This window comes from Pelodiscus sinensis, chromosome 10, assembly GCF_049634645.1.
Source record: "Pelodiscus sinensis isolate JC-2024 chromosome 10, ASM4963464v1, whole genome shotgun sequence".
Taxonomy (NCBI): domain Eukaryota; kingdom Metazoa; phylum Chordata; order Testudines; family Trionychidae; genus Pelodiscus; species Pelodiscus sinensis.
Window position 1 is genome coordinate 13,106,900 of NC_134720.1, and position 25,679 is coordinate 13,132,578.

The 25,679-nt window shown below is 42.1% G+C and overlaps 1 protein-coding gene across 5 annotated transcripts in view; it reads right to left on the reverse strand.

Moving 5' to 3' along the window:
• Positions 1–1,759: 1,759 nt before the first annotated feature.
• SPSB4 (splA/ryanodine receptor domain and SOCS box containing 4) overlaps positions 1,760–25,679 on the reverse strand; it is a 344,397-nt gene continuing 320,477 nt past the window's right edge. For all 5 annotated transcript variants that reach the window (XM_075937532.1, XM_006134825.4, XM_006134824.4 and 2 more), the window contains one exon: positions 1,760–3,001. In XM_075937532.1, coding sequence (XP_075793647.1) covers positions 2,874–3,001 — 128 coding nt within the window. In that variant the 3' untranslated portion in view covers positions 1,760–2,873. The remainder of the gene's footprint in view (positions 3,002–25,679) is intronic.

Sequence of the window (25,679 nt, forward strand, 5' to 3'; positions counted from 1 at the left end):
AGTCCTGTGGCACCTTATAGACTAACTGAAGTGTAGGAGCATAAGCTTTTGTGGGCAAAGACCCACTTTGTCAGATGCATCTGACGCAGTACATCTGTAGCAGTATTCAAGATGTGGTTGTATCATAGTTTTATATAGAGGCATTAAGATATTTTCTGTCTTCTTCTCTATCTCTTTTTAAATGATTCCTAACATCCTATTTGCTTTTTTGACTGCTGCTGCACACTAAGTGGACGTTTTCAATCAAATCTACTTTTTGACGTGTGCTGTTGTAATGTCCCCATGATTAACTTTTCCTTCTAACAATTTGTGGGAATAGTAAAATTGAGTATTTCCCTACTGAAAGTCCAAATCAAGCTGTACAATAACTGGGTTAATGGACAGCATGTAAGGAGAGATTTACTATGGATTTGTTTCAGTTCTGCTCCCAATGGACATTAATGTATGTCTCTTACATGCTATTGCACTGACAAAAATAATATACAAGCATGGGTCATGGTAAAGAAGGGTATTGAAAGATAACATCTCAAATGCAACTGTTGTCCTTTGGCACAGTCATTAAATGGAATGTGAACAACGGGGCTAAAGGAGAAAGCATTGAGTTTCTGAAGTGCTTATGTAACCCACATACCAAAGCTTCGTCTGCACTGTGTTTTGTGGAATAGGAAATGCAAATGAAGCACTCATTTGCAAATCTTGCACTCTGATTTGCACAGACGGGGCTATTTTTCAGAAAAAAAAAACCTTTTGCGCAAGTTTCTGTAAACCTCATTTTTTGAGGAATAAGGGATCTTGCACAAAAGGGTTCCCCTCCCTCCAATGGCCTCATCTACACTGTGTTTCCCCCCCCAAAAAACCTCTTCCGCAAAAAGGATCAGAAGAGAATATGCAAAGGAGAGCATGAGATTTGCAAATGAGCACTTCATTTCCTCGTCCACAAAAACCAAACAGTGTAGATGGATCTCTAGAGAGGTTCACTGTCCCGTATAGTACCACAGAGACCACTTACAGTGAGTGATAAGAACAAGGGAGCTCTACAGCCTAAGCGGAGAGCCATCTGGCTTTATAGCTCAAGCTGTAGAAGCTCATCCCCTGAGGTCCCAAGTTCAAATCTGCCTAGCAGCAGTTACACTCACCTGAGATATTCTTGAGTGCTGTATAAGGGCTTCCTCTGTCTCCTTGCGTCTGGCGAGGAGGGGTCACCAGGGAACAGCGCGGCGTGCAGTGAACCGCCGCCACTTTGCAAGGGAAGCCCGCACAGCTGCCGGCGACCAGCCAGATGGGGAAACCTGGCTGCAAGCAGGGTGCAGAGGGAGAGGGAGCGAGGCATCCGGCCAGAGGAGGTCGCTGGGGAACGGTGCAGCGAGCGGCAAACCTCTGCTGCTTTTGCAGGGAGGCAGGGAAAGCCCGCGCAGCTGCCGGCGACCAGACAGCCGGTTGGGGAAATTGTGTTATTATGGGGACAGTCGTGTTGTTTGAAAAATGCTCCCCACCCCCAAAATCGTGCTATCGTGAAAACGTGTTAAGCGAGGAATTACTGTATAGTACATAGTTGGTGTAAGTGCTGACAAATCTACAGGACTAGTACAGGTCAGGAACAGGGCACTGGCACTGCTAAGGAAGATGGGTCCCTCACCCCTTATACCCCACACACACACACACCACGGCCATAGAAATGCCAAAGCAGCAGCGTAAGTGCTAAAGGAATTGAACTTCAGTTCTAAATATATTGCTTCTCTTAAGTATATCAGATAGTTTGAGAAAGGAGATACTTGTTTAATTTTGGGCAGTAGACTTTATTAGAAATGTTGTCCTCATTCATCAGTAAATTCACATTAAAATATGCTGAAGGCAGTTAGGTCTCATCAGTTGATATTCTGCCATTACAACAACTTCCAGTTTAAAAACTAGATAACTGATCAGGCAAATAACTTGAAACTTAAGAAATGCAAATAGAAAGCAGCATCTTTAAAACAGGTTGAGCCTGAAAAAGGAATACATCTTGGTGGGTGGGGGGACAAAAGTAAACCAGTCCTTCCAAGATGGAAAACAATTAAATGAGGATGTTGAACAGATAAATAAACAATGTATCACACATACATTAAAAAGAGAACAAAAGTATTTAGAGTTGGTATGACATAAAAATAATAAATTTGTTCAAATAAAAAAGTAACCTTCTCAAAATGTGAATATCCTAAAATCTCAAGACAGTGAACAGCTCTGTTATAAACTACGCAGAACTATGGAGGAATGAGATTTGGTCTTGAAAACACTGGATTGCATCAAATGTAATTGATTTTCCACTCTTCAGTAACAATTTTTCTTTAAATCCAGCAATGGTGTTATATAAAATAAATCATTATCTAGATGTTAAACATGATAGGTCCTTTAACACATTAAGGGCCAGATAAACTTGTGATAATAACTCAGCACCTTTGAACATCAAGTCTTAAGATTTAGATATTATTGTTAACTTAACACAGTGTTATTTCTTTCTCTAGTGGACACATTATTCAAAGGATGCACTTCTGGATAATTCTTGAGAGCCAGATTTTCAGCTGATGTTAACTGGAAGTCAGTGGAACTAAGCCAGTAAATGCCAGCTAAGGATCTGACCAGGAGAACCCAATCCTAAATACTGTTCTCTAGGCAACAGATAATTTGTGAATATAGATCAAACTGATTTCTGCGTTCTCTAGTTCACACCATATTGTTCTGCTTCAATTGATTCAGAAAAAGCCCCCACATACATTAAAAATTAAATAACACTCAAGGGTCCACCACAAATATTTCTATTTTGATGTAAACAATACTTTCTGCCATTTGCATTGATTTAGTCCAACATGGAGCCAGAAAAAGGGTTCTAAGGTTTCTTATTGATACTGTAAATAATTTTTCAGAGACTGGGGCAAAGGTAGAGATTCGATGTCATGCAGGCGATCTCTGCCAAGAGCAAAGCGAATTGATCTTCGGCACAAGTCCATTAAAGGCAGGGGCTCCGCTGAAAAAAGGAAGAAAAAATAATATAAGATTAATGTATTGATATCTACATTTTACTAACTTATTGAAGAAGAAAATGTATGTCAACGCTCTCAGGGGTAAAACAATATGGTACATGGCAAAGGGTAACAAATTGTGTTTAAAATTTCACAAGCTTAAAATGATACTGATTTACCAAGCAGTAGTGTCAACAATTTATTACATACATAGTAAAACAAGCATCATGGTTTCGTCTTTGTATCCGACTCTATAAAACATTCAGCACTATCCCAGCATTTCAAAAGTTATAGCATAATGGGGGTTACACAAGTATTTTGTTACACGCGAAGTCAGGATTTCCAATAAGGATTACAAGATCTTATAATCTGTTAACACAACATTCTGCGCAGCTAAACTAATACCGCCTGGCCTTTAAATATAGTTCTCTTCCTGCTCAGGGGTGGTAAAGGATCTTTTAAGGCTAAATGCACGTCTACGCAAGCGTAGTTTGGCCCTACAAACTGTGTCTAGCCTTCCTTTTAGGGGCTACTGAAAGTAGAAATGGGAAATGTCCTTATTTTTCTGTCAGAGATAAACATGTTTCTTTCAGTTGACAGGTTCTTATAAAAAAGATGCCTGTCTGGAAGGTTCTGATTTTACTTTTCTCAATCTGAATTATGTGCTTTTGGAAAATGCCAAATTACTCTTGGATTTTCAGTGCTGCCAAAGTGTCAATATTATACAACAAGGCTACTCAACTTTGGAAGCACCAGGGGCCACGATGATACTCACAGCACACGCCAAGGGCCATAACTTAAGTGTGGTTGCATATACATGCAAATATATATGCAAATATATGCAAACAGCTTCTTTCACACTGACGGGCATGAATACAAAGATTAAGGCTGCAGGGCTGGACACAAACGTGGCCAGTGTGAGCCAGTCGGCACCTCTCAGGTTCTGCCCACAAGGCTAAGCAACCAGCACTTTCCACAATAGCCCGGCACTCCCAGTACCTCCTCCCTGGGGGCTAGAAACACCAACACCCTGGATGTTAAATATCAGTTAACTGAATAGTCAATTAACCTCATCAATTTTTATCAGTTAGTCGACTATTCTATAGTCCCAGGGGGCAGGGCTGGCAGCCAGTGTGCTGTAGTCCCAACTCCCAGGAGCCCCCTGCCACCCTGTCCTGCTGCCTCTCTACCAGAGTCAGCAGTGCAGGGTGCCAGGCAGGAGCTGGTCCATGAGGAGAGCCAGTTTAAAATCCAGCTCCCCTCATGGATCAGCTGCCTGTCACCCCGCACTGCAGCAGCCCCTGTCTGGGGGTGGGGCCTGAACTCCTGGACCCAGCGCAAACTGGAACTGAGCTGGGCTGCCTGCTCGCCTGGCTCCTAAAACACTTTAAATGCAGAGCTGCAGTGGGGGTAGGTCCCAGACCCAGTGCAAGCTGAGACTGAGCCATGCTGGGGGGGTAAAGGGGCTGGGGGGGGGGGAATGCATGTAGTCTATAGCATTAACTGGTAAGCTTTTGCTTATTGGTTAATCAACTAGACTATTACATCCCTACCATGTACCCATCTGTTCCACGCAGCCTGTCCACTTGCATCTTTCAATACTCACCCTGCCTGGGAGACATCTCACTGTTGTGGAGTGTGTTCCCAGTGGAGGCCATGTTCAAAGGATCCTACCCAGGGGCCACGTATTGAGCCCCACTTAAACCCAAACTGCACCATGGACTGCCGGCCTCATGCGGGCCACAGGCCATGTGTTGAGTAGCCCAGTTATACCACCTGCCCAAACCACTGACCTACAAGAATGACAGGGATATGCAAGTACATAATTCAGTTTCCATATCCATTCAAATCATTAATACTTCTTCCAACATTGACAACATGGAAAACTACTGTGATGTAGTCTTGCTGAAGAATATGTGTATGTGATAGGAACTGGGTTAAGACCACAAATGAATTTCACAGAGGCCACCAAATCTCTGCCAAGAGTTATGACTACATGACTATGGCAACTTCACCTGAATGGATTCACCGGAATAGATGTTTGAAAACACAGTCCTAAATTCTTAAAACGACATGAAATTGTTCAATACTAGTGAACAAAACCAGGAATAATCAGTTTTTAAAACCACATACCTACTTCTACCTGGAAAATGAAACACTTTTGCAGAGTAACAAAGTCAGTTACAGTAAAACCTTAGAGGTTTTACCAGAACCTAGTTTCTAGCGGTAAATCAGAGCAGCCATCAGGCAGCTCTACCATACAACAGCTGTCAATATCCCAAAGAAGCAAAAAGAGCAGCCAGGATCTTGCAGGGCAAAAGGAAGTGTCATTTCTGGAATTCTTCCTGCCCCCATGTCTCCTGTGTTGGCTTCATATGTGGTAGGAACCTGAATCCCAACCCACCTGAGCTGCTGGAGCAGTTCAAAACAACCGCTAAATACTGTTTATAAACAACAAAAGGGTTTCCTTCAAGCCACCTCTTCCGCTTTTTCATATCCAAGACATAACTACAATTTTCATGAAAATTACTTTAAAAAAATTACCAGTGGGCAAGGAAAAACTCCAACTCAAAAGAAAACAGTTTAAGCAAAACAGTCCCCTTAGAACGCAGAAAGTGAATGCTTGACAACCCTTAATAATGTGTGTTGCTACATGTTCCACCTATAAATGCACCAAACTTCCATGTCAAAAAACGTTTAACACTGTAACATTCAAAATATTTTTAAAATATAATTTGTTTGCATTCAATGGACCTTTGAGCTGGTACAAACAATACTTACCAATGACTAATACTACAGGACACCGCAGGAAAGTGGTATTCTGAAACTACGCAGCTATCTGAGAAATCATCTAGGAAAAAACTATCAGAACATAAGGTATTTGTCCAAGCTTACGGCACGAATTTGCATATTTTCTTCCAATCCGGTTTTTGGGAGAATTTTTTCAGAAAAAAAAAAGCTGTCTAGATGTGGTTCTTTCGGGGGGGAAAAAAACCCTTTTCGAAAGAACCCTGTACATGTCATTTTTTTTAGGAAGAAGGGTTCTTTTGAAAAAGGGTTAAAAATAACCGCATCCAGACTGCCTTTTTTTTTTTTTTTTTTTTCAAAAAACTCTTCCAAAAAATGGGATTGGAAGAAGATATGTAAATTTGGCATAAATTTGCATATTTTCTTTCAAAATCTGTGGGCAGTCTAGACATGCCCTTAGAGACTAACCGTAATTGCCCCCACAGCCTCATGTACAAAAGAGCATTGTGGCAGCTAGAGTACATTTTGCAGGCCTACCATCAAATCACCAATGATTTTTTTTTGTTTATAATTTCTTTGTGCATGTTCTGGTAGTGAGTTTGGAAGAATACAAATCCTCAAAGCAGAATCAGTGAGCATCAGTTGTATTGAAGATTTATGAACTCAAGTAACGTCCCATCAATTAAACAAATGAATTGCTAAGCTGAAATATAAAATTTTATCACAATACATAATAATAGCTCTTTCAGTTCTTTAGGCTGGCTAGGAATTTAATATAAAGTGAGCTCTCTAAGTGCAATGTGGTAATTTTTCCCAGAGGAAACCTAAGGTTTCTTTCCAGCCTCCTGCAGCTTCTTCCAGTAATATATGATGGTGAGCCTGCTTCCAAAGTCCTGTCATAGTTCTGAGTCTGTTTGCAGCCATCACCTTCTTATACAGACACTCATTATGATAGTTCTTCATTCCAAGGTATCATTTCAGCAGATGCCAGAAGAGGGAAAACTTTTTTTCCCAGGAAGTTCCATATCCCTTTTCCTTGTTTCTTCTCAGTTCCATGAGGCAGCTCAAATTTAGACAGCCCCAATTTAGCAACCACATTAAAAAATGATGCTAATCTAATGATGGCACAAATACAATAAATAAAAATAAACTATTATTTTCACTGTTCCTCCCAAACAGAAAGTGTATCTAAAACACAAGCATCATAAGCAATAAAACCTACAAGTCAGTTTAGAGGCCTTTCCTTCAAACGTGTCATTATAAACCATGGTACATCAACCAGCAAGTGACAGACTGAGACAGGAGAGAGTAATCATTATGCCACTCATTCAGTGCCCTAGACTTGGCTACTCACCTCTTGCCCACAGCCCTGCTAAATACCTGTCAGCATCCCTTGTACTCATAAGTGGAGAAGAGATCATATTTGTTTAAAATGTAATTTTAATGTATGACATGAAAATGGGTACAAGGTTATTCACTTAGACAGATGCCTATTTAATACCTCATCTCACGTCATATGTACATATGCAGTGGAGATCAACAAGCTTATTTATTCTTGGCAACTTGTTGTCAATTAACTATTTGGCATAATGATAGGAATTCTTTATGCCAGCAAGCAGGCTCAAAGAATGGCTCAGAAGTGCATCCTTTATACAACACCAAAAAAACAAAACAAAACAGAACAAAACAAAATCTATTCACAGATGTTTTGGTGACACCTGAAAAAGTGAATCACATTTAGTGTGCAATTATTGTGCCTAATGAATCAGTTTATTTGATGAAGAATTTTGCAAGATGTAATAATCGAAACATTTCTTGAATAATACAACGCGTCTATTCTTCTATAACTTTTTGTTAATCTACGAAGACCCTCTTTACTTTAAGCTACAATTTTCAACCTGGCCACAGAAATAAAAAATTAAAATGGGCTGAAAAATTGGATTTCTCATATTAAAAATTTAAAATTAGAAAATGTTCAACTCATCTACTCAGAATACAGAAAGGAAGTAGCTCAATGCAAAACTAATGAAACGCTGATGCACCAAGTCTGGAAAACTAGGAAAATATCTGGTGCCTTTGTTCAGATCTTAGCTTTTCTATATAGATTTCTGAATTGTTGCTTGGAACACTAGATCATGTAATTAATTCCTCCTCTTGCCCCCAGACCTGATAAACACCTGTGAACATCCCTCAGATTTCTGTTGTCCTCTGCTTCCTCCTTAAATGGCATCGTGATTTAACTCTGATTTTTATATGGACATGTGAAAATGAACCCTTTATGTCAAATGTTTTATTTTAGTCCACTCACTTTTTTAAAAAAGTTGTCAAGAAACAAAAAGGGACACACCCAATTTTTAATTATCAACTTAAGGTCAGAAGGTACCATTACATCATTAGTCTGACCTAACGTATGTGACAAGCCATTAAATTGTACTTAGTTACTCCTTTATTGAGCCTAATAACGTGGGTTTGAGTAAAGCAAATCTTCCAGAAAGAGATCCCATCATGATTTGAGCCCATCACTACTTTTAGTAGTTCGTTACAGCAGCTAATTGCCCTGTTACAGCTTTGTGCCTTATTTCTAATTTGAATTTGTCTTGCTTAAGCTTCCAGACATTTGTTGTGGTTATGTCTTTCTCCACTAGATTAAAGAGCCCATTAATATCAGTATTTTTGTGCCCCATGTACTGTAATCAAGTTGCCCCAGTCTTTATGATAAGCCTAACCAGGCCTGGTGACAGATGGGGGCAAAGAGGGTGATTCAAAAGGGCCTGGGACTCCGGCCACTGCTGCTGCTACTGAGGGCTGCCTGGGGGAGCTGTGGCATGCGACAGGCAGTTCTGAGGCTACCTGAGGAAACCAGCCCCACCTCTGCCCCTTCTGCCCAAGATTCCACCCCTTCCTGCATGGAGACCCTCTCCCCCACAAATATCTTGCACATGGGCCTGGTGACTCATTGAGCCTAACAGACTGAACTATAAATCTCACTATAGCATTTTCTCCAGCCTGCAAATCCTTTTTGAGGATCTTTTCTGCACCTTGTCCAATTTTTCAAGTGTGGACAAGAGAGATTGACACTGTATTCCAGAATTAGTCTGACCAATTTCAGTTGCAGAGGTAAAATCACCTCCCTACTGTTGCTCAACATTCCCTCGTTTCAACATCCTAAACTTCTCGCCACAGCATCACACTAGGAACTCAGGTTTAGCAGCTTGCTCACGATGACCCCTAAAATCCTGTTTTTGAGACACTGCTTTTCAGGAAATATTCCCTCATTCTATAGATATGGTCTGAATTCTTAATTCCTGTTCATACAACTGTACACTTGGTTTTATGCAAACATTTTGTTTACACACGATTCAACCACCACTCCACTATAAAATTATAGTATTAAAAATATATGTAGACAAGAGAGCTTCCCTCTCAACCCTTCCTTTTCATGACTAATTACTATTTTACTTCTACACAGACATAATGTGTCAAATTCTTCTCCCACTTACACTGGTACAACCCCACTGCAATAATCAGAACTACACTACTGTAATGGAGGGGGAAATGTGGCCCACTGCATTCTTTAAATGGCCCATCATTAAAGCAATGCAGCTTCTCCTTTATATTCTAAAGAAAGGAAATTGCAAATACATTTTTAAAGAATGCAGTTCATGACTGGTAACTCTACAGACTAACAGCACTCAGACGTTAGCAGTGAGTGCCAGAACAAGGGCAGGCTGCAGATGCCAATTAGCTGTGTAGTTACCACCTGCTTTCTACCATAGTTAGCTTTATATGATATCAGAACATTACATTTTTATAGTCTGGGGGTTTTAAAAAAATTGTTTAGGTCAATGTTCCTAATATAAATAAAACTCCAGTGTCAATTAGGGGTGTGAACAGTTAACCTTAATGGGTGAGGCATACCAGTTAGGGTTCACCGGTGGGGGCTGCTCAGCCCCGCAGAGCCCACCTCTCTAGTCCAGTTGTGCTGGAGTTTCCCCTCTACTCTCCGCAAGCACCTGTTTAATCCATTCACTGGTTAAACATACAATTTAACCAGTTATCCTGTTTGGTTAGTTTTTACATTTCTAGTGTCCATGTGTCTTCTACCTTTGCATATCTGACCTTGGTTTGCCAAGATGTTCTGCTCCTCGTACTCTATATTATCCCCTTCTCAATATAGTAAAACCAGTGCTATTCGGAAACCTGTAGAGACCGGCAAATTTCTGACGCTGGGAAAAGCAAAAGCAAAAGAGAAACTGGCCCTTTAAGAGCCAGGCCGTTCCTCAGACGAGCATGCAGCACATACCTGGGGGAGGGGTGAATGGCAGCTGGAAGCAAGCAGTAAGTATCTCGGTTCCCCCTGCAGCTCCCGTCCCCCGACAGGCCACCCCCACCATCTCCGCCTCCCAGCTTCCATTCCACCCCCCTCACCAGGCCGCATCCCCCCCCCCCCAGAGGCTCGTGGACCCCCCCAGCAGGCGACATCCCAGCCCCCGCATGGCTCCTGCCCCCACTCCTCCTTCAGATAACCAGAACTTTTAGGTTACTGGCATGCCCTAATCTCTGGGTATGCCGGATAACACAGGTTTTACTTCAAGAGTCATGTACTATAACCCAATCAACTCTTGTAACATGAACTGAACTCTGCTACTGCTCAGAATGCACAGGTATATTCCTGCATGTTCACTGTTTCCCCTCTCTCCAGCAAGTCTCTTCACACAGAAACAGCTAGGAGCTATTGTTTTCTTTTTTTGAAAAGACTAATGGGTGGCAGATGGCAAGACCTTGTTATCAGCTAAAATTGATAAAGTAGTCACTTTTGTGTCTCCAGCATTTAACTACCAAGGAGATAAAGTTTATGCCATTACCTTATTTCTCAGCAGAGAAAATATATTAATAATTTTATCAGTTTTAAACTTAAATCAGGGCGTATTTAAAGGAGCTACTAAGTTGAAGAAAACAGAAGTCAAGCAACAGTCTTCACAGACAACTCATTCTTGCCAGTTCGCATTATTTTTTTACAAAATTTTAAGATGGCTAGATATCATTAGAATTTTTTAGAAAGTATGTGTCATTTTGAGATTAAGATCCTGGCCCTGCAATCTCCTTCTTGACATTTTCCTTGCTCAAAGTAGTAGTTTCATACTCACATGGTTGCGTCTAGATTGGCATAATTTTCTGGAAATGCTTTTAACGGAAAAGTTTTCCGTTAAAAGCATTTTCGAAACAGAGTGTCTAGATTGGCACGGACGCTTTTCCGCAAAAGCATTTTTTGCGGAAAAGCATCCGTGCCAATCTAGACGCGCTTTTCCGCAAAAAAGCCTTGATAGCCATTTTTGCGACCGGGGCTTTTTTGCGGAAAACAAATCTGAGCTGTCTACACTGGCCCTTTTGCACGAATGGAAGCAGAACAGTATTTCCGCAAGAAGCACAGATTTCTTACAGTAGGAAATCAGTGCTTTTGCATAAATTCAAGCGGCCAGTGGAGACAGCTGGCAAGTTTTTCTGGAAAAGGGGCTGATTTTCCGGAAAAACTGGCCAGTCTAGACACAGCCACATGAGTTTTAGGAATATACCCTAAGACAGGGCTATTCAACTTTGGAAGCCCCGGGGCACAATGATACTCACAGCACATGCCAACGACTGCAATTTAAGCGTGGTTGCATATGCATGCAAATATATATGCAAACAAAAGCTTCTTTCACACTGATGGGCATGAATACAAAGATTAAGGCTTAAGCTGCAGGGCTGGACACAAACGTGGCCAGTGAGAGCCAGTCAGCACTTCTCAGGCTCTGCCCACAAGGCTAAGCAGCCAGCACTTTCCACAATGGCCCAATGCTCCTAGCACCATCTCCCTGGGGATTAGAAACACCAACACTCTGGATGTTAAATATCAGTTAATTAAATAGTCAATTAACCTCATCAATTCTTATCGGTTAGTTGACTATTCCATAGTCCCTGGGGGCAGGGCTGGCAGCCAGTGTGCTCCAGCCCCAACTCCCAGGAAGACCCCTACCACCCAGAGATAGCAGTGCAGGGTGCCAGGCAGGAACTAGTTCACGAGGGGAGCCAGCACTGTCACCCTGCACTGCAGCAGCCCTTGCCTGGGGGTGGGATCTGAACTTCCAGACCCAGCGCAAACTGCAACTGAGCTGGGCTGCCTGCCCACCTGGCTCCTAATATACTTTAAATGCAGAGCTGCAGCGGGGGTAGGTCCCAAACCCGGTGCAAGCTGGGACTGAGTCATGCTGCTGGTCAGCCTGCTAAAAAAATTAGTGCGGGGATGGGGGTGGGAAATGTGTGTAGCCTATAGCATTAACTGGTAAGCTTTTGCTTATCGGTTAATCAACTCAACTATTACATTCCTACCCCGTACCTATTTGTTCCAGGCAGCCCATCCACTTGCATTTTTCAAAGCTCACCCCACCTGGAAGACACCTCCCTGTTGTGGAGTGTGTACCCACGGGAGGCCATGTTCAAATGATCCCACCCATGAGCTGCATGCTGAGCCTCATGTAAACCCAAACTGCATTGTGGGCTGCAAACAAATGGGCTGTGGGCCTCACATGGCCCATGGGCTGTGTGTTGTGTAGCCCTGCCTTAAGATTTCAGGAAAGCATCCCTCACCAGGAAAGCACTTAAACATGTCTTTAATTTGAAGGTAGTGGGATTCAACACACATGATTCAAGATTTGAAGTCATTGGATTTAAGTACACACTAATGTCCTTTCATATATTAGGGTCTCAATTGTCCAGATGCTCACTATAAAAAAGCTATCAAGATTGTCAGGTTGAGGTGGCATATAACATATCAGACAAGGCAATTGTGACACGTTCACAACACAGTAATTTATCATCTACATTTTGGGGAAAGGCTGCACTTAACACCATAGTTACACTATGCTTTGCTGTAACAACTTCCTTTCAGGGACCTAAAGATACTTCACAAATATTGAATCCTAACACCCCTATATTGTAGGGAAGCAATATCTATTTTACTGATGAAATACCTAAGGCAAAAATGGTTAAGCGACTTGCACATGGTCACACAAGGAAGTTTGCCATAGACCCACAAACCAAGACGTCTGAAGTGTGCTCTGAAGCCCACTAGTAAGGCAAACAGCACTTGTTGGTCACCCACAGGGAAATGGATGGTCAAATAGAGAGGCGCCCCTTGTTTTTGGAGGAGGGATAGCTCAGTGGCTTGAGCACTGGCCTGCTAAACCCAGGCTTGTGAGTTCAATCCTTGCAGAAGCCATTTAGGGATTTGGGGCAAAAATTTGCCAGGGATGGTACTTGGTCCTGCTGTGAAGCAGTAGACTGGACACAATGACCTTTCCCTTCCAGTTCTAGGAGATAGGCAATCTCCATTAATTTAATTTTTTAAATAAAAGAAACAAATAGATGGGACTGAGAAAATTAAATTAAGAGCCAAAGGAGACAGAGTGATGAACTTCTTCCAGAATGAGCAAAATGTGTTGTAATACATACAGTTATAACTGTATCCAAGCTTTCCTGTTATTACTTTATTGTATCCTGTTACTACTTTATCATATAAGCAATTACTGTAATTGCTCTAGAGACATCATGTAATCATGAACCAGCAAGAAGCTGAGCCAGGAAAGAATCTCAGTATTGAGATGCGGGCCACACCATGGAAACGTTTGAGATTCCCTACTTTGGAATATGTCCTTTTACATCTCCACGTGATGCTAAAATTTCGTCCAAAATAAAAGAAAAGAAAAAGAAATCAGATATCAAAGAATTAGGGAATTCAGCATGCCAGTCAGTATACTAGTCAAACCAAAAACTACGTTTGAAGAATCAGGAATTGTAACTACAAAATAGGCAGAGCTAGAAGGGATGGAAAGGAAAAGTAATCCTCACATGGAGATGCACATTGTTTTCCCTCAGTGAAATGCTAATGTCCTGTATGACTGTGTAAGTACTGGTCAGTCTTGACAAAGTCTGGCTATACAAATGATTGCAATAAGAAATGGGAAAAGAGATTTTTTTCTTAAAATACCTCAGCTCTGCGCCTAGATTTTTCTATTATATGGGAAAATACACTTAAAAATGAGAAACAATGTATGCCAACTTTAATTGAATCTATAAAATGGTTGCATTTAACTCTTTGCTGTATGGGCTATTAGAACATACTCATCTCTAGGGAACATACAAATCTCTAGGATTTGTATAGCATGTAATTGACCAGTCGTGTAACCGCATCAAGTTGTACCAGTTACATGACTTTGGATAGTCCCCAGGGAAGGAGCTGGTAGCCAGTGCACCCCAGGGAGCTCCCTGCTATCCTGTGCTGCTGACTCTCTATCAGGGTATGTCTACACTACCCCGCTAGTTCGAACTAGCGGGGTAATGTAGGCATACCGCACTTGCAAATGAAGCCTGGGATCTGAATTTCCCGGGCTTCATTTGCATAAGCTGGGCGCCGCCATTTTTAAATCCCAGCTGGTTCGAACCCCGTGCCGCGTGACTACACGCGGCACGAACTAGGTAGTTCGGACTAGGCTTCCTAGTCCGAACTACCGTTACTCCTCATTCCATGAGGAGTAACGGTAGTTTGAACTAGGAAGCCTAGTCCGAACTACCTAGTTCGTGCCGCGTGTAGCCGCGTGGCACAGGGTTCGAACCAGCCGGGATTTAAAAATGGCGGCGCCCGTCTTATGCAAATGAAGCCCGGGAAATTCAAATCCCGGGGTTCATTTGCAAGTGTGGTATGCCTACATTACCTTCCTAGTTCGAATTAGGAGGGTAGTGTAGACATACCCTCAGAGGCAGCAGCATGGGGTGGCAGGTGAGACCTTGTCCACAAGGGAAGTCAGTTTAAAAACCAGCTCCACGGGAAGACTGGCTCCTGCTTCCTGCCTCTGTATTAGAGGCAGCAACATGGGTTGGCAGCAGCCCCTGTCCGTGAGGGGTCTGAGCTTCCCACAGAGAGAGGCTGTCCTGAAGTATTGTAGGTTATCAAATCCTGTTCCCTGCTCCAGAGTCAGGACTACAAGTATGTGTACAATAGAAATGTAAGTCAACCTACATTAGCTCGACTTACAGCCACTGCAGTAATTTACTGCATGTGCACACTGCCCTCCTTGGATTTCAGGTGGGTGTTCTCACATAGAGCACTTCCCCTAATGTAAGAAGGACAGTGTGGGGACCCCAGTCTTTCAGCTCCACTGTCAGCTTTCTGCTTGAAACCTGGCTGCCCCATAGGCTCCCAGATGGCTTCTCTTCCCTACTGGAATTGGGAAAAAACATCTTGCGCTTATTTTGCCTGTTCCCCACTAAGATCAGGTTCTTGGCCCCCTATGGTTCCCCACCAGGAGTCACTCAGCATAGTCAATTTCCTTGTTCAGGGCTGAGAAATTGACAGTCAATTGAAGAGACACTATCTACATAATAACTCGGTCAATCTTACGACACTGGAGTAAGTGTTATGCTTGTAGGAGAGGTGAAGTCACAGCAGTGTAATTGGGCACTAACATTGGTGGGAGGAAGGTTGTAGTGTATACACAGATATAATTAAGTCTGCATTAGTTACCTTATGTCAACCTAACCGCGTAGCGTTGAACAGGTTTTACGTTTATCTAGACCACCCAGATGCATGTTTGCCTAATGGGTTCTTGGAACCCTCCAATTACCGATATTCCAAAACGTACCTAAGAAAAGCTTCCTGACTTCACAGGTAGCTAACATCTAACCTAAATTGTTAATGATGAACAATTTAAATGATGAACAATTTATGATCCTCCTTGATGCAGAACAGATGAAGGAAATTAAGAATATTGTCATTTTTTCAGTTGAATTGTTATAAACAAGCCCTAAACACATTTGCTACCCCAAGAGACACACTAGATTTTTGAGATACCCATTACTGTATTAAGTACCAAACCAATATAGTATCTTAGTCCTATAAGACTATTTGCCATGAGAACCGCCTAAAATTAAGCAGATGCAGAGGAATTATTTTAGCAGGTTAGTTGCCTCAAAAGACTAAGTGGGTTCTCAGTGTAAGTTACAAACAGAAGCAAAAAGAACAAGGAGTCCTGTGGCACCTTAGAGACTAACAGATTTAGTAGGGCATAAACTTTTGTGGGTACAACCTGTTTCAGAGATGAACTGGAGTGGAAGTTACAGAGTCAGGGGTACTTGATGCCCTTAATGTGCTACTGGACATTACACAAAGTTGGAGCAGATACAGTAAAGATTTTAATGATATGCTACATATTTTTTTCAGGAAACTTCAGTGTTTGACGGTTTCAACCATAAAGAAGAGTATGAAAAGTCACAAAAATTGGAGATCATTGTAAATTACAAACATAGGATTCCCAGATTCAAAGTTTAAGAGGACTGGGACTCAGAGGCATGCTTATGACACTAAATCTAGTCTGTATTCTTCATGGTCATGCCAAAAGGGGGTTACAATATACTTATGTGAGTGTGATTAGAGTTTGGATGAGATTTCAACAGACTTAGTTAAAAAGGCAATTTGTGCAGTATCTAATAGATTTACCAACATGAAATAATAAATATGGATGTTAAAAGCTGAAACAGCTACAACGGAAGTCAGATGGGACAAAACACCCTACAAGATGGTTTATTCTAAGCCTGGAAACAAGAATGCAATAACATACTTTTCTTGCCTTACTTCTCACCATAAATTCTACATTTTAACCCTTTCAAGAAAGCAAGAATATAACACTGAGAAGGCATAACACTTCTAAACGTTCTGAACATGTGAAATGCATATGAAGAGTTCTTGTGATTTATAAACAACTTTACAGGCAACATGCGCTTACATTTTCAAGCTGGTGAAGTAGTTTAGGAAAGCTTTGGATATCTCTTCCAGAAATAGGGAAGAAGAAAATATATGCTAATAGGAAGGAGTCCACTCCTGCAGCTTTAATAAGAGATCAATCTAACAGTTAGAGAAAGTGACCCAGGGGATCATGTTTTGGTAACGCCTATATATAGTCTTTGACTTTGAAGAGCTGGGTTTGAAGAACTTACATAACCTACTAGACCAATACACCAAGGAAGAGCCTCAGATTACAATATTTGTTCAGAAGGTCAGAAATAGCTTTTGCACATTTTATGAGTAAAGCACAAAATATTTATCTAAAAATTCACTATAATCCAATTTTACAGAAATTGTACACAAGTGAGAGCCTGCATTTCTGAAGTTCTACTTTATTGATTTAGTTAAGGAATACGTGGTTGCTTATTCCTTAGGGTTCTTGAAGAAAAATAATTTAAGAGTGAAATGTACTTTTCCAGGTACAGCTGTGCTTATCTACAGCAGCAGAAAAGCTCTAGTGGCTTATGGCATAAAAGACCATTAAAATTTGTATTAAACTTCAGTTTCTTTGAACTATTAAAGTTCTAGACAACTTTTAATTCTGAAAATTATCCTCCTTTCCAGGAATGCAATTTTGTCAAGTATTCTATCCTCATAAAAGTCAGGTTATTTAATGTTTCCTCAAAAGTTTAACACACATAATGCTAAACACGCAAGTTGTTGTCCCTTATCCTACAAGTTCTCCTTTATGGGAAGACTTTTAAGACTATGTGGGGTTCGTTGAAGGATTTGGATTTTACCAAGCAGTCACTCAGAATGTATTTGGTTTTACAAGGCTCTGATGAAGATTTAAACTTGGGTACAAGTTGCTATAAAACAGAAAGACAAGTGGTGTGAAATACAGCCACTCAACAGCTAGATGGGAAAAAAGGAAGATAGTTTATTTGGTTTCTAAAAGGAATTTCTAGAATCGTTTTTAGAAATGACACTGTCAATATCTCCATTCCTTGAAGAATGTCAGTGTGGACTGCTTTCTTAATAATACAGGGATTATACTTCTCAACAGGAGACTCCATCTCATGAGACAGAGGAGCAATGAGAAAATTCAGGGCAAAATTATAAGCATTAGAAAGATGTTTTAAAGAGAATTATATATTTTTGGTTAAACAATTAAAATAATTTACCTTTGCCATTTTGAGGTCACCCTTCCTTATATTCAATTCCAGGTGTCAGTTTTGTCCAGCTGTTACATTCTGACACCTGGACTGTGAGTATCTCTGGGACATGGACTATCATCTTTGCCTGTATAATGAGGACCCAATTCTTTGCTCAAGTTTCTAAGTGATACCATACCAAAAATAAATAATATACACCCACGCACTCTGGCATCTATTACTTACAGGTATTCAGGCCAAATCTGCCCCATAAAACTGTCAACAAGGTAATTTTTTGAATCAGTATTAATTATTCTTTAGTCACTTACCTTATTTGTAATTAGATTTAATGATTAAGGTATCTTTTTATATGCTGAAATTTTCCTGTTAGTGCAAAATGTTAGAAATCACAGACCATCCTGATTAAATTTAAATATCATTCCAAACACGTCAGCGCTGTGCAAATATGTGACTATATTTCTTGTATCATTCTATTGTACAACTTTTTTTAATTATTTAAATTTAAATGATCTAACAGCTCCAAATAGCCTCAAATCAAGTGAAAAACTGGCAGCAGCACAAGATTTAAAATTAAAACATGTTTGTAAATAAGCCAACAATCTACAGGGGAGCTTTGGAAATAACAGGTTTGATTCATCACTTCATTACTCTAGTTGTGATTTCAACTAAATTTTGTTGACACACAGCTGGATTAAACCAGTAACATTTCAAACACAAAAAGGGATCAAAATTAGTGTTTCTTCTCTTAAATATCTTTTTAGTGATAAATTTAGTGTGTGTCACAATCCTAGTTATTTTAATACCAAATTTAAGAAATTTTGCTGCGGCGTGCCTGCTGTTTAGTTTAAAAAAAAAATCAAAAATCCAATTGCTGCAAGACTCTGCAATGAGTTCAGATTGCACGTGCTAAGCGCAGGCATGTTACCGTTTGGCAATTCAACTCTCTGAAAATTCTACCTACAAAGAGCATGTTCCAACCCAGGAGTGCAGATACTGAATGGGACTTCCTGAACGCCACTGCTTCGCCTGGCTGCTGTGAAGTAGAGTGAGTGCTGCAGCTGAGAGCCAGGAGCCTGACTCTCCAGTATTCTCCATGTTCCCTCTGCTTGAGCCCAGGAATCATGGAGGATGACATGAGTCTGACTGCAGAAGAAATTAGAGCTGGACTGGGTGTAGGAGACTGAGCTGGGCTGTGATTCTGCTCAGCAGAGAAGGGAGGATAGTCAAAGGCCAATTACAGCTTCTTGATTCTTCACAGTAGATCTGCATATGGAGGCATCTCTGCCATTAGCAATATGGTTACAGTGTCTCCCCCAAGCTGAGTGCAGCTGGAGTATGGCACTGTGATGAAGTAAAGTGCTGGAGCATGACACTGTGCCTAATATCTACCCCTACAACTCTTCCATCATACTTCCTGTTCTGAGCCGAACAAGGTGGCAGGGCAGATGTTAGCTTAGGTCAGTGGTCCCCAACCTTTTGAGGTTGTCGGGCGCCAGGGGGCGGGGACACTAGCGCGCCCGGGGGCGGGGCGGGCCCCCCCATAGCCGCGCGCCCGGGGCTGGTGCTTCCCCCCCCCCCCCGCCGAGTGCCGCGCGCCCGGGGCCGGCACTCCCCCCCTCCCGCCGAGTGCCCGGCGCTCCCCCCCTCCCGCCGACTGCCGCGTGCCCGGCGCTCCCCCCGCCGCATGCCCAGGGCCGGCGCTCCCCCCCGCCGCGTGCCCGGGGCCGGCGCCCGCCCTCGCCGAGTGCCGCGCGCCCGGCGCTCCCCCCCTCCCGCCGAGTGCCGCGCGCCCGGGGCCGGCGTTCCCCCCGCCGCGCGCCCGGGGCTGGCGCCTGCCCTCGCCGAGTGCCGCGTGCCTGGCGCTCCCCCCGCCAAGCGCGCTCCCCCCGCAAGCGCCCCTGCGCCATGTGCCCAGGGCCAGGCGAGCCCCGAGCACCTGGCGGGCGCATTGAAATGCACCGTGTTGGGGACCACGGGCTTAGGTATTCTGGTTTGCCTCAGCTAAGAGAACTTTGGTTCATCAAGGGAATACTCAGTGGGCCATATCTGGTTGCCTTGACTCCTTTGCACTTCCCAGACAGCACAAAAGGGCCAGAACACAAACAGGAATCTGGCCTCTGATGAGCTTGGCCAGTTACAGCTATTCTAGTGGCTTCCATAAACACCAGGTATCTCTGATCACAGGTTTTAGCAGTGGTAGAGGATGGATTTCTCTTATCCTGAGTTGATTATTTCCCTATGCCTTTTTACTGGTCATCCTGTGACAGGATAGTTCACAGAAATCCCTTTGGGGTTGTCCCCTAATGTACGTCTAGACTACAGGCTTTTGTCGAAAGATACTGTCGATAAAACTTCTGTTGACAAAGAGCATCTAGACTACATCCAGTTCTGTCCACAAAGCAAGCCGCTTTGTAGACGTGAGAGTGTAGATGCAAAGGACAGTCTAGATCCAATAACACGTTCTGTCAACAGAACTCTGTCGACAAAAGGTGTTATTCCTCACAGAATGAGGTTTACCAGCGTCGACAAAACTTCCGAGTTCTGTCAACGTTATGTCGACAGAACTTGGCGGTAGTGTAGATGCAGGTATAGTTTAGTTGACACAACTCCACTTTTGTTGACAAAAGCTTGTAGTCTAGACACACCCCTAGCGTGCTTATCAAGACACTGACATCCTGCCTTCTGGGGCTTCCCTCCACTCTGTCTTGCTGGCAGAAGCTCTGGTGTTCCCCAGCCAATGCACAGAGTTGGGGTTACCATCCCCCTGCAGAGCAGCACAGACACTGAACCAGTTCAGCTCTGGGAGGGTTCAGTTATAAGAGCTCAGGTCCCAGGAAAGTTACCCCCAAAAGGGACCAAAGCCCCAGTTATAAGGTCCGGTCAGCCCTCTTTATTAATGAAAGTTATACACACTGGGTACTCTGCCTCCCCAGGTAACAATTATTTACCCTGCACTTGGTAATAAACAATAGTGTTTTTATTCAGTACAAAATGGAGGATTTAAGTGGTTGCAAGTGAACACAGTGCAACTTAAGTAAGTTACTAAGTTAAAAACAAACAAAAAAAAGCCAGCTAATTTAATTATACTAAGAAACTTGTTTCATGTGAATGCTCACCCTAAACAGTTGATCCCTTTCACAAGCTAAGCAGCCTCCCAGCTTGAGTCTTATCATTCCCCTTATTCACTCTTAGATATTTCCAGCAGGCATCTTAGGTGGTAAGAGGGAAGCAACTGGCGACTCCCCATTGTTTGGTTCCCCTCCCATAGATACCTTTTGCCCAAGGTGGGAACTCTTTGAGCTCAGTACAAACTTTTCTTGTCTCAAGTGGACAAGAACCAGATCCAAAATGGGTTTCAGTATCAGGTAGCCTGGCAACATGTCCTTCTAAAACAGGGCTGGGCAAGACACGGCTGAAGGGCCGAATGTGGCCCGCATAACACTTTGATCTGACCCACAGACTGCATCTGGCCATTTTCTATTTATAACCTGCTCCCTGCACCAACCAATTTCCAGGTGGTGGCTCAGACAGCAGGAACCCATTTAAATGGCTCCTGGCTCCCAGTCATGGGGCTACCCTGCAGAGGCTGGAGCCGCGATCCCTTTAAATACCTGCAGCCACCCAGGTGGCTGCCAGGCAATGTGAGTGTGGTTGGGCCGGGAGCTGCGAGTCCTTTGCAGTGTTTTTAATTCAAAGCCCCTGAGAACTCTGGGGGGAGGCTAGTCCCCAGACCATGACCACATATAAAAATTCAGTAAGAGAACCCCCTGTAAAAATTATTGCCCACCCCTCTCCTAGGACCAATCACTATTTGGGCTTATTGGACAAACAAGACTATTCACAGGTCATTAACTTGATCATTGAGCCATTAAATTTTCTAAGCATCAGTAATGGCCATTAGAACATTCAGAATTATAAGCAGATTCACACTTCATCTTTCTAACTTCACATACAAGAATGATACATGGACAAAAATAAGATATACACATTCAGCAGAGTGTAACATTAAAATTGATATGTCACATGAGGTATTTTGCCTAAAGTATCTTTGAGTTATGCATAATCTTATTCATAAGCCAATTTTCATTAAGCATGGGGGTGGGGGAGAAAACACATCCATCCCAGTATTTATGACCATCTTCTCTACAGAAGATAGCTTTGATGTCAAAGAAGAGGAGAAGAAAAACAAGTATGGTTGAATTGTTACAGAGCACTTTTACACTAAAATACACCATGGAGTCTGAACTTATTTTCTCACCAATTCATTATCAAATATACTCAGTCTAAATGCAACTTTTATTCCAGCTGCCAGCTGGCTAATGAGATTCCACAGGTGTAAATGAAAGCATCATTTGGCTGGCAGAAACTTTATTACTGGCAATAATGTGTGAGCAGGAAAGGATCCAGCTTAACTTCAGATCCCAAAGTGAGTCTGCAGGACAGGCAATTAGAAAAGCACTATTAAGTGTGAGATGTTATAGTACTTGTAAATAGAACAAATTTGATCAATCCATTTGTATCTCTAGATACTTGTATGTCCCTTCACTGTCAAACTAGCTCACCTAGAATCAGTGAGAAATATATACACACAGGGAACCACACAATCGTATTTGTATGGTTAGTTTTCAGAATACACATAAAGATGCATTTTTATCCAAATGTCCTTAGTATTAAGAATAAGGGGAAGAGAATTAATTTTTTGCTTCGGTCTTTACGGCTGAGGATGTTAGGGAGATTCCCAAACGTGAGCTATTCTTCTGAGGTGACAAATCTGAAGAATTGTCCCAGACTGCGGTGTCATTAGAGGAAGTTTTGGAACAAATTGATAAAGTTAACAGTAACAAGTTCCTGTTACTTGTTGGCATTCACCCAAGAATTCTGAAAGAACTCAAATGTGAAATTGTGGGACTATTAATTGTGGTTTGTAACCTATCCTTCAAAACAGCTTCTGTACCTAATGAGTGGAAGACAGCTAGTATGATGCCAATATTTAAAAAGGGCAGTAGAGGCGATCCTGGCAATTACAGATCAGTAAGTCTAATATCAATACCAGGCAAATTAGTTGAAACTATAGTAAAAAATAAAATTGTCAGACACATGGTTGAACATAATTTGTTGGGGGAAAGTTCACATGATTTCTGTAAAGGGAAATCATGCCTTACTAATCTACTAGAGTTCTTTGAGGGGGTCCAACGAACAAGCGGACTAGGGATATTAAATTGCAGTTAACTGACTAATCAATTAGTCGATATTGTTGCTACACTTTAAAGGTGAAAGTGCCACATGGAACCCGGGGTCAGCTTGGGACTGCCCTGCTGACCCTGGGCCCCATGTGACACTGCTGCTTTGAAACGCCACAGGGATCCCAGTGTCAGGCTCCTCGTGGCATTTAAAAGTGGCAGCGCCACATGGAGCTTGGGATCAGCTAGGGACTCCCCCGCGGACCCCAGGCTCCACATGGTGCTGCCACTTTGAAACGCTGTGTGCAGCCTGGGGACACCCCAGGTGGTCCCAAGCTGCATGCAGAATTTCAATGTAGCAGCGCCACGTGGACCCTGGGGTCTGGCCCCACGCAGCACTGCAACTTTGAAGTACCTCCTCCTCATCCTCCACCCTTGCTGCCTCTGATCGAGGCTGCAAAGGGTGGGGGGGGGGGGGAGCAACTAGTTGACAATGTTCAGAAAAGGGCAACAAAAATTATTCGGGATTTCGAACAGATCCCACATGAAGAAAGATTAAAAAGACTGGGACTTTTCAGCTTAGAAAAGAGGAGACGAAGAGGAGACATAATTAAGGGTCACGAAATGAAATTAATAGGTAGCAGGTTTAAAATAAACAAAAGAAGTTTTTTCTTCACACAGCGCACAGTCAACCTGTACAAGAGGAAGTTGTGAAGATCAGGACCTTAACATGGTTAAAGAAAGAACTAGGTAAATTCACGGAGGTTAAGTCCATCAGTGGATATAACCAGGATGGGTAGGAATGATGTCCCTAGCCTCTATCAGAGGCTAGGAATTGGTGATGGATTGCTTGAAGATTCCCCATTTTGTTCACTCCCTCTGGAGCATCTGGCATTGGCCACTGTCGGAATGGTCTGACCCATTATGGCCGTTCTTATGTTCTAGACTAGAGCAGTTGTTCTCAACTCATTTCAATCCACGGACCACCAGACTAATCAAAAAATTTTCGTGGACCACCTCCTTTTTGAAACATGATAAAAATGAGCAGACAATGAACATTTTGGTTTGAAATGTATTTCTTACTAACAGACTTTTGGTTCCTGCCCACGCCGTGTGACTTTGGATAATGTTCCTATGGACCACCGAAAAAGTCACCATGGACCACCAGTTGAGAACCACAGTTCTAGAATATGTACTGCATTAATAGAATAGTTAGTAATTTTTTTTTCATATTTTGCTAAGGGTCTTCAGTAAATAACTAAGGGTATGTCTACACTGCACACTTACTTGGAAATAATCTATTCTGGAATAACTGATTTCAAAATAGCACGTCTACCCTGAAGGGAAGCCTCAAAATTAGTCCGAGGCAGGCTTCCCTAATGTAGATGTGTTATCTCGATTTAGAGCCCGAGGAGGAATAACTTAGAATGACCCTGGTGAGGGGCTATTTTGAAATAGCAGAAGTGGAGCATCGACACATGCCTTATTAAGAAATAGCTATTTTGGAATAGGCATTATTCTTCATAGAATGAGGTTTGCATAAGCCGTCAATTATTTTGAAATTATTTTGAAAAAACGGAATGGCTATGTAGAAGTTTGCATAGAATAATGGCCGCTATTCCGAAATAACTTTGCTGTATAGACATATCCTGGGTAATTAAACTATCATGATAGAAACTCTATCTCTGAAATACTGTAAATGACTAAAATAATGCATATATTTTACTATCAGCAGCAACAAGTGCAAGATATATAAGAGAAAATGTATGAAGAGGGAAAAAATAAACAGGAATGTCCATAAGTTTCCCTAATTGCCAATAGAGTATTTTGTAGCTAATTTGGGAGTTAGTGTGACCACTTCTTTAATATTTCTATTGTTAGCAACTGGGAGCATAAGTCACGGATCAGGACTGTACATACTCTGCTAGGTGCTGTATAAGCACAGAACAAAAATGGTCTCTTTCCTAAAGATCTTAAAATCTAAGTAACAGTCTCACAACACTGATTTGTGTTGCCCAATTAGTGACAATAAATATGTAGCCATTCTTTGATTTCACAGCCATCTGTCTCTGACTATAACTAGTCAACTTTAGCAACTATATCACTTTTAGAAAATGGGAAAGAAACTAAAAATGTAAAACAATTTATTTATTCAACATAGTAAAAATATACTATAAAACTAGTAACTAATACACTAGAATGTTCACTTTCTCAAATAAAGTGATATTTTCCTCTGAAACCAAATAATCTGACATAGCCACACCTCTCGCCCTTTTCAAAAGAAATAATGAACAAAATGGGAATATTTTAGAATGATTTTTAAGCCCAAGTCTCACTGTGCAGAGATCTAGAATTCAAAACTCCCAAACTAACCTGTTTTTATGTTTGAACAATATGCATTAAAAGCCATAAAATATGGGAAACGAGACTATTTAGCCAGCTTTGCTCAGGTCCTTAATCAAATAAGTTTTGTTTGTCTTCATGTAAATCATTGTTCTGGGGTGGGGCTGGGGTTGAGGAGTTCAGTACGCAGGCTGCCCTGGGGAGAGAAGACAACCCCAGCCCTCTCAGCAGCTTGGGGCCACATGAAGTCCCTGTCGATGGACACTGCAGCTCCAGCGGGCACAGCCGGGGGAGGGATGCATGTCCTCTGGCTGGAGACAGACACAGACAAACTTTATGAAATAGGTAGGTGATAGCTGTCCTTTGTCCGTCCTTGCCTGCTGTTGGCGCACTGGGGTTACAGCTGTCTCAATTCCTATCT